Raw genomic sequence first — 14,576 nt, 5'->3', positions numbered from 1 at the left:
TTGAATGTGATATAATTGGTTTTAATTGGAAAATTAATAAAAATATTTTTTTTTTTTTTTAAAAAAAGGGATAACTTGGCAGCTATGACTCAACCCCAAGTGCTTTTCTGTCCCTTCCCTCAAGTACTTTTTTCTCATTCTGGGCATGTGCATAGGTAATTCTGTTGCTGTGTATGTGTACCTTAAAAAAAAAATCCAAGGAAGTTTGCAAGAGCAAATGGTCAGTAAGTCTTATCCAGCCAGTTATTAGGTTTTACAGTGGGTATAAAGGGGTGTGGGGAAGGGATATCCATTTCCTATTACAGTGGAACCTCGGTTTATGAACACCTCGGTTTACGAATTTTCGGTTTACGAACGCCGCGGACCCATCTGGAACGGATTAATTCACTTTCCATTACTTTCAATGGGAAAGTTCGCTTCAGTTTATGAATGCTTCAGTTTATGAACAGACTTCCGGAACCAATTACACCCATGCTTCGGCTTAAGTACGCTTCAGGTTGAGTACTCCGCGGACCCGTCTGGAACGGATTAATCCACTTTCCATTACTTTCAATGGGAAAGTTCGCTTCAGTTTATGAACGCTTCAGTTTATGAACAGACTTCCGGAACCAATTATGTTCATAAACCGAGGTACCACTGTATTTACTTATTTGTTGTTTGCTTATTGATTACCAGGAGATATTATGCAATACCTCTATATTATTATTATTATTATTATTATTATTATTATTATTATTATTATTATTAATTTTAAGCCTGATGACGTACTGTGGCTGCAGTCTCGCAGCCAGGTCATCCCCCACACTTATGCTGTGGAGATTTTGAGTATCTGATATGATCCGGTATGAATGTGGCTTGCAGCCATCAGCAGATATAAATTTATTTGTGTCACAGGAGCGTGCCACTCAGTAATCACATAATTCAAAATTGAAATTAACTTGTTATTAGCCAAAGAACAATCTCCACAGTCTTGGTTGAGTGTCAGGCCTAATGAGCAGAGCAGCTCATTCCCGGTGGTCTTACTCTTGAAAATCAGTTGCTGAGGCTGAAAGTCCCTGCCTCCTCACATCCGTCTAAGTCCCCTCCTGCTCAGGGTTTTTTCCAAGCAATCAGAGACTGCCCCTGCATGCAGCCAACCTCTCCTCCGCCCTTTGTATGCCTCTTCTGGTTCTGGGAGACAAGTGGGGAGGACAGGACTCTTCACCAGCCTGACTCATCTTTGCCTCTTGGCCTCCCTCTTCCTACTCTCCTGCTTCAGCTTCAGCCTCTGATTCCGTCCACTCTTCCTGCATAAATGACAAGTTTTTAACCACCAGCTATTAAGTAAACAACACAAAATTAGAGTTGTAATATTATTGCATGTGGAATTCCTCAATATAATCTGAATGACATGTTAAATTTCCTCATGTGTAATAAACAATTTACTCAACCTTTATTAGCTTTCCCCTGAACAAAAAAAAATTAACTGGAACAAATAATCCCAAACTGCAATAAAAGCAACATAGTGAATGTAGGGAATCTGATCTGTTTGGGGGGGGGGGGAATAAGCTAGGGCCTAACAAAAAGGAAAGGAAATCTTTGAGCCCCTCAGAGACGAAATCTGAACTGTGATATTTGAGGAACACTTTGAACTAAAACATGAGTATCAACACAGAGCTAATATTTGTGAAAGAGCAATATAAAAAACCATAAAATAGTTCTCTCTAGGGATTAATAAAATGACAGTAGAGAACTTGAAAGGTATTCTGAGGAAGGTCAGACCTAGCAGTGTCTGAACTATGAACAATGAAATACACACACACACACACAGAGAGAGAGAGAGAGAGAGAGAGTATGGAGAGAGAGAGAGAGAGAGAGATTCTATGGCACTTAAAACAGAAATCCTGGACATAGCACAAAATGTGGAAATACTCTAAAATGCTTCAGATTAATGCTGCAGCAACAATCTTACCTTGGTTACTAATAGTCCCCATCTCATTTCCAGTCATCATTTGCTAATCTCTCAATTCAAGGAGCTCAATATAGGGGAAATAATCATTATAGGATTGACTTGTCAGCCATACTGTGTACACACAATACCTTTAAAGCACATTTTGAGGACACCTCCTGCCTAAAAAAATAAATTGTAGACACTGTCCTTTGTTAAGGGTTGCTGGGATTTGTATCTATGTGAGGGGTAAACTCACATAAAGTGTGTGTGTTGAATGTTATTTAAAGGTATACAGTAGTATGTATTGGCTGCCCTAACTTTGCTAATACTGCATCCTGAGTGAGGAATTTTCTTGGCACAATACCCCCATAATATTTCTTATTATCACAGTAATTCCTTTCCGTACAGTTGCTTTATTCTCTGTCGTTGTTGTTTAGTCGTGTCCAACTCTTCATGACCCCATGGACCAGAGCACGCCAGGCACTCCTGTCTTCCGCTGCCTCCCACAGTTTGGTCAGACTCATGTTCATACGGTAGCTTCAAGAACAGTGTCCAACCATCTCGTCCTCTGTCGTCCCCTTCTCCTTGTGCCCTCAATCTTTCCCAACATCAGGGTCATTTCCAAGGATTCGTCTCTTCTCATGAGGTGGCCAAAGTATTGGAGCCTCAGCTTCACGATCTGTCCTTCCAGTGAGCACTCAGGGCTGATTTCCTTCAGAATGGATAGGTTTTATCTTCTTGCAGTCCATGGGACTCTCAAGAGTCTCCTCCAGCACCAGAATTCAAAAGCATCAATTCTTCGGCGATCAGCCTTCTTTATGGTCCAGCTCTCACTTCCATACATCACTACTGGGAAAACCATAGCTTTAACTATATGGACCTTTGTCAGCAAGGTGATGTCTCTGCTTTTTAATATGCTGTCTAGGTTTGTCATTGCTTTTCTCCCAAGAAGCAGGCGTCTTTTAATTTCGTCACCATTTGCAGTGATCATGGAAGCCAAGAAAGTAAAACCTCTCACTGCCTTCTTCTCTGTAGGTATGTGTATTGATGTTGTTGTTCTTATTTTTATTCTTTTAATTATTATTATTATTATTAATTATTATTTAGTGGCTCCTTTGTCTTGGCACCCTATGCAGTGGAACTGCCTGCACCGCCCCAAGTTTGGCACTGGCTGCAGGCAGCTATGGGGTAAACCAAGACTCTTTTGGGATGCTAATGCTGTGAACCCCTCCGCTGCAGGCTCAGGGTGAGTATATATGTGTACACAAACTATATAGCCCCTGACCTAAAGACACCAGTCTCTGCTGTGTCTCATTCCAATAAACATAAACCCAGAGTAAGCTCCGGGATCCCCTGGAATCTCGCACTGCTCCAAGATTAGAGTGCCAGGCAACTGGATCCTCGCAGCTTCCAGGCTGCTCCTATTGACCTGAATGTTTGCATATACATCCATGCAAGTAACCTCGCGTCTAGTCTGGCTTGAGTTAACACCCAGGCGGAGCGGAAAGTGTTTTTAACCTTGAATTTAAAACTGCCGTGAGGCGACCCAGGGGTGCCAACTTGAATAAAATATTGGAGGCAAGCACCGCTCTGCATAGGATGGGAGACACCTGGCTTGAGAGCAGTACATGTGAAAAGAATCTAGGAGTCTTGGTAGACCACAAACTTGACATGAGTCAGCAGTGTGATGCAGCAGCTAAAAAAGCCAATGCAATTCTGGGCTGCATCAATAGGAGTATAGCATCTAGATCAAGGGAAGTAATAGTACCGTACCACTGCATTCTGCTCTGGTCAGACCTCACCTGGAGTATTGTGAACCACAGTTCAAGAAGGATACAGAAAAGCTGGAACGTGTCCAGAAGAGGGCAACCAAAATGGTCAAAGGCCTGGAAACGATGCCTTATGAGGAACAGCTTAGGGAGCTGAGTATGTTTAGCCTGGAGAAGAGAAGGTTAAGGGGAGATTGATAGCCATGTTCAAATATATGAAAGGATGTCATATAGAGGAGGGAGAAAGATTGTTTTATGCTGCTCCAGAGAAGCGGACATCGAGCAATGGATTCAAACTACAAGAAAGAAGATTCCACCTAAACATTAGGAAGAACTTCCTGACAGTAAGAGCTGTTCGACAGTGGAATTTGCTACCAAGGAGTGTGGTGGGGTCTCCTTCTTTGGAGGTCTTTAAGCAGAGGCTTGACAGGCATATGTCAAGAATGCTTTGATGGTGTGTTTCCTGCTTGGCAGGGGGTTGGACTGGATGGCCCTTGTGGTCTCTTCCAACTCTATGATTCTATGATAATAGATCACATGACACGGTGCACTGTTTGAATGGCAATGCCCACCGACTTTGGGAGAAAACCCTCAAATATTTTATTGTTGTTGGCGCCTCTGACCCGCCCTGAGGCCCGAGAGGGGCCTGAATGAATACCAATAGCTGCTGTTGTCAATACCAAACGAATCGCTCGCGGTGGGCGCTCTTTTGAGTTCCTCGGGCAGTTGGGGGGGAAGGTTCTGGGTTGCTTCGCTTCCTTCCCAGAGAAAGAAGGATGCGCTTTATTTTTAACGGAGGTTTCCTGAGCGACCGGGCAGCCTTGGGGAAAGGGGAGCGCTCGCCTCTGCAGCGGCGTCCCTTCCTCGAGGGTCGCCTGAGGGGAGGGGAAGCCGCCGCCGCCGCCGCCGCCGCCGCCGCAGCCCCCCATTTCCCCTCACGGAAACCTGGCCTTTCGGAGCGGTGGCGGCGCTGCTGCCTTGTGGCGGAGCGAGGCGTCGAAGGAGGGCCTGACTGAGCTCGAGACGGCCTCTCCTCCTCCCTCCCACATAATATTTCTTTCTCCCTTCCCCTGCGTGGGTCACATGAGAAGGGGCGGGAGAGCCTCGCTTAGCAGCAGCGGCGGCAGCGACAGTCGGAGAAGCTCCGCTGAGGAGAAGCGAGGCGAACGAGGACGTCGGCACTCGGCAGCAGCCTCGGAGCTGAGTGGAGCTGGAGCCGCCGGCCGCCAAGCGCCCCCCTCAGGAGTCCGCGCGGGCTCCTCGCGACGCCTCTAACATCGCCCAGTGCTCGGACAGCAGCCCCAACATGGACGAAGACGGAGGAGGAGGAGGAGGAAACGGTGAGTAGTGGCGGCAGAGGAGTTTGGTTTGGGAGCTTTATGAGGAGGAGGCGGCGATGGTGGCCGTAGCAGCAGCAGCGGCGGCGGCGGCGGCGGCGTGGAATACCACGGAGGAAGGGGACTCCCCCCTCGCCCTCACCCGCAGAGAGACTAGAGTGCCTCTGAGCGTGTGCAGAGTTTTCCCCCTTTTAACTCAGGGGTTATCAGGCATTTTCGGGAGCTGTCTGTCAGCTTCAACCAAGGAGGATCAGGGGAGAGATGTGTGTTTGTGTGTGGTTTGGGTCGCCCTGTTTAATCCTTGCAACAATCCTGTGAGGTAGGTTTCCAACTAGTTGGGCGGTGTCGGTCCCAAGAGTCTGACAAACCGGAGAGCTTCTTATACTGTACCAGCGCAACTTGGCTTCCACTTTGTTTTTGGCTCAGCGAATTTTAATGCCTCTTGTTTCGTTAGTCCCCATAGCGAACACAGATGATTTGGGCGATCAGCTGCATCCTTCCTGCCGAGGTCCAGAGCAAACTTGAAGTGCAGTTTGATAGTTTTTTTAAAAAAAGAAGCGCTCTCTCTCTCTCTCTCTCTCTCTCTCTCTCTCTCTCTGTGTGTGTGTGTGTGTTTTGCTTTGGTAAATTGTACGTGTGATTCCTGTGTGGGGAATGAAACCAAAGTACTGTACCCATTTCTCGCTCTCCCAGTTCTGCACTTGAGGGAGTTTAAAATCCTTTCCAACAACACATTATTACATTGTCATGTCAGTGAAGTGCATTTTGATTCAGAGAAGAATTGAATTGACAGGGTCAAGTATGCAGATATATTCCACCCTCTCAGAATAGTCTGCACACCGCTTGAGGATTTTTTCGGTCTTCATTGGACTTCTGCTCCTGCTCCTGACATACCCCAGGCACAAAGATCACACACCCTTCCCTTCCATGTACTGGCCTGTTTCTATACTTCATTACCAATGAAGATTAAAGTCCTCCTTGCAACACCCGTAAACATACACTGCATTTTGGAAACAGCTGACCCCTTTTACTATGCTTTTGACCAGCCCAATTGTAATCACGGTTTTGAGGGACAGGCTGAATTAAGTTAACCATTTTAATGATTTGAGTGACGAGTGATCCTTGTTCTCCTGAATGACACCAGTCACCATGTCCCTTGCTTCTTTTGTTGCCCTACTTCTCAGTTTCCAAATTTAGTTTTGCTATATGTCAGAGCTTGAGTTGGGTAGTTTTGATCCAGACAGCTCAGACCTGTGTTGCTTTTTACTTTTTTGCAGGACAGGGAGGAACTCTGTGAGCTGGCAACTGCTGTCAGTGTGTAGGGCTAGCTAGCAACCTGTTGCAGGTGACATATAGCAGTGACTGTCCTCATGGTGACTCTGATCCCTATACAACAATTCTTCCTTTCATTTTACCATCACAAATATTACTATTCCCCCTACATTTCCAATTCCCGTGTGTTCCTATGTATGCTTAGTCGCTTGTTCTAAATTACACTGATTCACAGACGAAATGGGATTTCCCTTTTTTTACATTTGTGAAGCTGTACACAGTTTCACAGTGTTTCTGTCCTTTGCAGTTTTATTTTGGCAACATAACCTCTTCTCCTATTTTTTCATCCTGTTGCAGCGAGTGACCCCTTTCCCTAACTGAAGTAAGGCTCACCCCCCAATAGCTACTCATACCATGTCTCCCATTCTCTATAACCACTTCCACTCTTAAAAAGAAAAAGAAAAAAAGCTCTCTTCATGTGTACCTCTTGACATGGTTTGTTCCTATCTCCTAACTGCACACAACTCCCATTCATGTATATTTTTCTCGGCCCCCACACTGTCGCCCACGGATTGCTTTTTCACATATTTATCAGTGCCTCTCGGGATGGGGCAGATTGAGAGACATGAATATAATAAGGAGTAGTGAGTAGTTTTCAGGCTGCTGCCTGCTATATAAAGAGGGGCGTTGTTGAAGGAGAAGCTGGGTTAATCTTTCTGGCAAGGCAAAGCAAGCACTGCCTGTTTTGCTAATTCTAATGTAGGGATGCTGTTCTGATTGGGACTGTTCCATTCAGCATGGAGGACAATAGCAAACTCTGTGCCATGCCATACCCTAACTTATTAATGTCCCCTTCCCATTTTCCCCCTTGAAAGGTCATCTGTTTCTGGAGGAGGAAAAATGAATGCATAGTATTTAGGGGTTGTGTCAATGGTTGCAAAAGGCAAGTTAGTGATGCAAGATGAGGCCTGGGTATAAAAGATCCTATAGAAAGGGGAGAAGACTAAGGGGACATTAGAAGCCACATGGAGATGCAATGAACAGTTTCAAATGGTTGATTTGTGCCACCAGTAGTGTTAAGGTCGATGATAAATTGTTCGTTCTTTCACAGTGAAATCCTTGTGTGTTCTTTAGACTGCTTGAAATTGTGTATACGCTTTGCTGAAAACAATGTGTGATAGAAAGGTTAATTGTTTCTTATAGTTTGACATGGGCACTGTTGCTACCTCACTCTAGGTGCAGCAGTAATTGCTAAGTGGTTTATCCAGTTTGAACAGGCATACAGTTTCCATAGACATTTGCTCAAATGTTTGTAAACACATACCTTTAAAATCTAGGATGTGTATTTCATAGTGTCCTTGGGTACTCCTTCAGGCTGTTGAATTATAATGGATGTGCCCATAGTCTGAACATCATAGGATTTTCAGCAAAAGGGATTGGGTTAAGACATTTGAGTCAAGGTTTGCCTAATCAAACAGCACACAAAGGACGTGGTAATAAAACTGTACAAGTAATTTACGTAATTTCAAGACCAAGGCATTTTATCAAGAAGTCCTTAGAACAACCATGGGACCCTGTTTCTCTCCAGGTATATATGCTAGACTGCAGCTCCTATCATCTTTGACTTTTGGGTATGCTGACCAGAGCTGATGTTAATTGGAGCCCAACAAAATCTGGAGGGTCACATGTTCTCATCCCTGGTTTAGAATAAGGAAGCTGAATTTGTTCTGTGTTCCTTTATTTAGATATGTTGTACAAATATATGAAGAGCTACCGTAGTTATGTGGCATGAGTAATAGTTGCTTTATGATCTCTTGCACTAAGACTAAGAAGCTAGAATTCTGAAACCAAGTGGGTGTGGTGTGTTTATCTTGACATAAGGAAAAAATGCTAGGATTAATCAGTGACATGTTGCAGGAAGGCATCCTATAAACAAGCAATGCTGCCATTAACATTTCTCAGCAGTTGTTTCCTGAGCTGTTTAGTAGGTATTTGAGACTGTTCCTTCAAAAGCAAACATGTGTTTTTGGCAGTCCTGTGTTCTACATACTAGGTTGGAGGTCAAATGCTAAATAAGCTGACAAAATGAGCAAAGTTAGACGTTCCATATTTAAAACACTTTTGTGTAGGGTGTAGTATATGTTTATAAAGAATAATGGGCTCCACATTCAGTTATCTAAACAAAAAACTTTTGAGACTGTCTCCTCCTTTATCTAAAGCCTCAGATGAATATTGCCTTTTTGTGTCAGTTATTAATGATAAGGGCACTTAGAAAGAACCCTATTGGTAATTGTCACCCATCTTTAAAGCACTTCCCTTTGGAGGTTCTCCAAAACTTGAACCTTAATGTGTTCCAGTTTGATATGAATGCATAAAAACAATCACAAAAGTGTTAAAGCTACAACAGCAATATATTGAACAAATATAGTGGAAACTCTTCAAAATAACATTAGTTATTGTGTTGAACTTTTCTAAGGTTTTGCACTTTTTTGGTTGTTTTATATTTACTGTTCATAACTATACTGTTGCTGGAAGATCTCTTGCAAAATTAATCAAGGATACTGTAAGTAGTTCATCAGGCCCTGATTATGGGCCCAAAATTGGCAATCCAGCTGGTGGTGTTTCCTTGTAATGTCTGAAAGGATGGGCATTGCAAACAGTGAATTTGAGACCCTCATTATTTTTCTAAGCAGGCTAGCATTGTGCTGTAAATTTAATTTGGGGAAATAAATTAACTGGAGACAATATAGAGATGATTTGGAGGTAAGGGGATAACTGAAGAGGAGTTGAACTGATTTGGAGCAGGATCTGTTGGGCAATTAATGGGATAAATGAATGGAAGAGGAACTTATTTGGGGTAATAATAGGGTGGATTGCAAATGAATTTAATTTATCTGGAGTGATTTGGATGGGGAATTAGTTGGCTTGACTTCCACAACATTTGAACTCTAAATTTGCATATACAGTAACATATGCAAATCTGTAAGGAACTAACAACAAGCACACACTCCAAATACAGGCACAGCTTGTGAATGGCCCCTGAGACCTTTTCCTTCACATATTTAAAACATGCTTTGCCAGCTGAATATTCACACAGTCACTCATTTGGCTCTGGTTGGCAGCAGCGCTTGTAACTCCAAAGATGTTTGTTAGACAACATTCTTCTTGTTGGTTTATGGAACTAAAAATGCCAAGTAACATTCAAAATGAAACCCAAGGATGTTTTGTCTCACTACACCTCTAAAGTAGCAAATATCAACATTTTAATGTGGTTTCCTTTTAATATTCACAACTTGTTCAAATTAGACTTTCTGAGACTGTGAATGCGTAGCTGGAAATCTTTCATCTCTTTTTTAGTTCAAATTTATTTTGGCTTTTAAAAAAGACCTCTTCTGTGTTGACACCACATTTCCATCTTTGTATTTTTAAGTGTATTATGTTTTCATTTAGTAGAGCAGTGGCTGCGTCAAGCTTCCTTGCAGTGATCTTTTTCATGCAGAGAGATTATTTGAACTGCAGGTAATCTGTGCCTGCAGATGGGAAGATTTTCTATCACTTCTCCTGTGTTCAGAAGAAATGGAAATCCAGATACTTAATTTTATTTATTTATTTACAGTATGAAAATAGAGGATATTAAATTTTAAGCATTACTCTTATTGATGGTTGCCATTAGACTGTCAACAATGCTAATCTAGGGTTCAATTTAGCTGAACTACCTGCTCCATCGGGGCCCAGCACGGGCCACATGATCTCCTGCAATGATTTTGCAAAGTGTTTTGCAGATAAAGTCGCTCAGATTCGGGAAGAGGTAGACTCCACCATGGGAGCAGGGCTGGGGCGAGGGAGTGCTAGAGTCCTGTCTAGTCATGTTCTATGGGATCAATTCCAATCTGTTACCTCCGAAGATGTGGACAGGCTGCTTGGACGAGTGAAACCAACCACCTGTCTCCTTGATCCTTGCCCATCCTGGCTTATAAAAGCTAGCCGGGAAGGGCTGGGCAATGGGCTTTGCGGGTTGGTGAATGCTTCTCTCCATGAGGGAGCCTTTCCAGACCCGCTGAAAGAGGCGGTTATTAAACCGCTTCTTAAAAAACCATCTTTAGATGCGGCCAATATGGCCAACTATCGCCCAGTCTCAAATCTTCCATTCTTGGGCAAGGTGATTGAGCGAGTGGTTGCTGAACAACTCCAGGCACGCCTGGAAGAAGCTGACCATTTTGATCCCTTCCAGTCGGGATTCAGGCCTCATCATGGGACTGAAACTGCCTTGGTCGCACTGGTCGATAATCTCTGGCGGGCTAGGGACAAAGGTGAGAGCTGTTTCCTACTCCTGCTGGATCTCTCAGAGGCTTTTGACACCATCGGCCATAACATCCTTCTGGACCGTCTAGAGGGGTTGGGAGCTGGGGGCACTGTTATACAGTGGTTCCGCTCCTTCCTCCTGGGCCATGTTCAGAAAGTGGTGGGGGGGGGTGAGTGTTCAGACCCCTGGGCTCTCACTTGTGGGGTGCCTCAGGGTTCTGTCCTCTCCCCCATGCTTTTTAACAGCTACATGCAGCCGCTGGTGCCTGGGAGAGATCATCAGGGGGTTTGGGCTGGGTGTTCATCAGTATGCGGATGATACCCAGCTCTACCTCTCTTTCAAATCAGAACCAGTGAAGGCAGTGAAGGTCCTGTGTGAGTGCCTGGAGGCGGTTGGAGGATGGATGGTGGCTAACAGATTGAGGTTGAATCCTGACAAGACAGAAGTACTGTTTGTGGGGGACAGGAGGCGGGCAGGTGTGGAGGACTCCCTGGTCCTGAATGGGGTAACTGTGCCCCTGAAGGACCAGGTGCACAGCCTGGGAGTCATTTTGGACTCACAGCTGTCCATGGAGGCGCCGGTCAATTCTGTGTCCAGGGCAGCTGTCTATCAGCTCCATCTGGTACGCAGCCTGAGACCCTACCTGCCTGCAGACTGTCTCGCCATAGTGGTGCATGCTCTAGTTATCTCCCTCTTGGACTACTGCAATGCGCTCTACGTGGGGCTACCTTTGAAGGTGACTCGGAAACTACAACTAATCCAGAATGCGCTTGCTAGACTGGTGACTGGGAGCGGCCGCCGAGACCACATAACACCGGTCTTGAAAGATCTACATTGGCTCCCAGTACGTTTCCGAGCACAGTTCAAAGTGTTGGTGCTGACCTTTAAAGCCCTAAATGGCCTCGGTCCAGTATACCTGAAGGAGCATCTCCACCTCCATCGTTCTGCCTGGACACTGAGGTCCAGCACCAAGGGCCTTCTGGCAGTTCCTGCACGGTGAGAAGCCAAGTTGCAGGGAACTAGACAGAGGGCCTTCTTGGTAGTGGCGCCCACCCTGTGGAACGCCCTCTCATCAGATGTTAAAAAGATGAGTAATTATATATCTTTTTGGAGACATCTGAAGGCAGCCCTGTATAGGGAAGCTTTTTAAGGTTTAATGATTTACTATGCTTCTATATATGCTGGAAGCTGCCCAGAGTGGCTGGGGCAACCCAGCCAGATGGGCGGGGTACAAAATAATGATAATGATACATGGAACATCCCTATGCATACATGGAACAGTCTCATCACAAAAGAGAACAGAAAGCTTCTGCATGAGTAGGAGTCCCTTTCCCCAAGGTCAGGAAGGCTAGAGCTCAAAGGAGAGTTAATGCGTCAGCAATGAAACCACTAAGACCAAGGCCTCATCCCACCCCTTTCTCTCAGGGCCTGGTTGAAGCCTGACTTGCAGCTAGTCAAACACTTCACCAATAGCAGTGAAGCTAATAGCAGTATAGCTAATAATAATAATAATAATAATAATAATAATAATAATAATAATAATAATTATCATTATTTGCCAGACCAATTATTCAGGACAAAACATGGGTCCATCATTATGACCCAGAGACTAAATCCCAGTCCAAACAATGGAAGCACTCTGCCTCACCACCTTCAAAGTAGGCATGTGTCCGACTGTCAGTGGGCAGGGTCATGCTCACAGTCTTTTGGGACCAGTGCTGAGTGGTAATGATGGCTTTCCTGACAAAGGGTACCACAATTACTGGGACATACTATGCTTCACTGCTGCAGAAATTGCGGAAGGCCATCACAATTGAGAGGCATGGTATGCTGACCAAAGGTATCCGCCTCCTGCAGGATAACGCCCCAGTTCACAACTCGCACGTTGCTCAGACGGAAGCATGGTCCTATGACTATGAAATCCTTCCTCACCCCCCTTATTCTCCTGACCTTGCACCATCAGAATTCCACCTCTTTCCAACCATGAAGTTATTTTTGGAGGGCAATATTTTTCCAGGTGATGAAATGCTGTTTTCTGAGTTCAAGTCGTGACTTCTAACGCAGGCATCCCCAAACTTCGGCCCTCCAGATGTTTTGGACTACAATTCCCATCATGTCTGACCACTGGTCCTGTTAGCTAGGGATCATGGGAGTTGTAGGCCAAAACATCTGGAGGGCCGCAGTTTGGGGGTGCCTGTTCTAACGCAACCTGCCGACTTCTAAAGACGAGGTCTCTACAGCTGCATAAAGCAATGAGAGAAGTGTTTGACTCCTGCTGGTAGCTACTTAGAGAAGGACTAATAACTGTTTTTTTCCTTAATTACTTCTTTTTTATTTTTCTAGGTAATTCAATTATTATGATTTTGTACTCATTAGTTGAATTATGTTGGATGATTGATTTTGAAACATTTATGATTTATATGATTTATTTAAGTTAATTAACCTTTATGTTTGAATGAGTGGTTTTGATTTGTATGATTTATTGATTTTGTAATTTTTTTAAAAAAAAGATCAATAAAGTATATTTTTTTAAAAAAGAGAAGGCCTAATAACTGTGCCCAGTTTTGTTTGTCTCAGTCCACAGGAAGTACATCAGGGGATATCTTTAATGAACGCCCCTCGTAGTTAGTTGTATGTGAGCTATTTTGCACGACTGTATGATCCCATTTTATACAATTTATCTTTGGCCTAAAATATCATTTTACTTAAGTAGAGATTAAATAATGCTAGGTTATGACAGACAATTATTTCTATTGATGTCCTAAAGTAAGGTACTTGGAAATATATCCTACTAATTTCACTGGAACTTCCTTTCCCATTGTGGTTTTAGGGTTGATATGACAATTGGTGCTAATCTTCTATTATGTTCTAATTACAAAGATCTCTGTATTTAACTGAATTTTTGAGATGATACTGCCTTCTCCATTGATGGCTTGAATTCTCATCTTTTTATGCAGCTTCAATTGCAAGAGGCTTCCCATTAATCATAGCTCTTTGGTGTTGGTGTCTTTGAGTAATTGAAATCCTGGCATCTAGTATGGCATTTGATAGCAAGCTTTATGTTCTGTTAAAATTGTGAGTGTTTGTTTTGAGGATAGAATACTATCCTGAAATTAAGTAAGGACTCTTCTTGAATACAAATTCAAAGTACAGTATAGCTTCAGTTATCTTGTATACTGCTCATACTTGATTTATTGCTTCCCATCCTTTTGAAATAAAGTCTAAGCTGCAGCTGCTTTATAAATTTTCTTTTTTAAAATAAGAATTCTACTTATGTATAAGTTTGTTGCTGGTTTTTTGCACTGTTGTGAATGATAACATGCTTTTTATGTTTAAAAAAGATAACATTTAAATGCAGTGATGGAAAACTGAAAATGGCAGAAACATTTACAATGTTGCCTACGATATGTCTACACATTAACCCTGAATTTTGGGAGTGCCTTCTTGGAGTGGGAGAAATAGTTGCTAGCTTGTCCTGTTCTTGATCTCTCTGTGGCAAATGTCTTTCTAAGAGTTCCTAGTCTGGTATTATTATTTTGTTTGTTGTTGTTTAGTTGTGTCCGACTCTTCGTGACCCCATGGACCATAGCACGCCAGGCACTCCTGTCTTGCACTGCCTTATTTTGGCACAATGCATCTTTTCCTCCAGAACTGGACTGAAGCTATTCCACCGAGAATGTGAGGAGTGGAGAGAGAATGCAGATTTAGCACTATGTGTAAATTAGTTCTATTTAGGTTCTAAACCAAGGTTGCTTTTGAAGGAAATAAAATTAAGCATTTTAAAATAATTTGAATGTCTTACAGCTGTGGCTTATCTTTGTTCTCATCAGGAAAGATGAATGAGTGCTGGAGAAAAATTGAGGCAAATGGCAGGTGGAATAATTTAGCCCCCACCCCCAGTTTTGTGTCTTGTACCAAAATGCAAATAGCTGCCATTCACTCAGAGGAAAACCATGTGTAATGTT

At 43.4% G+C, this 14,576-nt stretch overlaps 1 protein-coding gene across 1 annotated transcript in view; it reads left to right on the top strand.

Annotated features, from left to right (window-relative positions):
- Positions 1–4,654: 4,654 nt before the first annotated feature.
- Positions 4,655–14,576, top strand: part of CYTH3 (cytohesin 3) — a 72,342-nt gene continuing 62,420 nt past the window's right edge. Inside the window, exon 1 of the mRNA XM_035130955.3 lies at positions 4,655–5,039. Coding sequence (XP_034986846.2) covers positions 5,006–5,039 — 34 coding nt within the window. The 5' untranslated portion in view covers positions 4,655–5,005. The remainder of the gene's footprint in view (positions 5,040–14,576) is intronic.

The sequence above is a fragment of the Zootoca vivipara genome, chromosome 13 (assembly GCF_965207765.1).
Source record: "Zootoca vivipara chromosome 13, rZooViv2.hap1.1, whole genome shotgun sequence".
NCBI lineage: Eukaryota > Metazoa > Chordata > Lepidosauria > Squamata > Lacertidae > Zootoca > Zootoca vivipara.
This window is presented reverse-complemented; position numbering and strand designations above follow the sequence as displayed.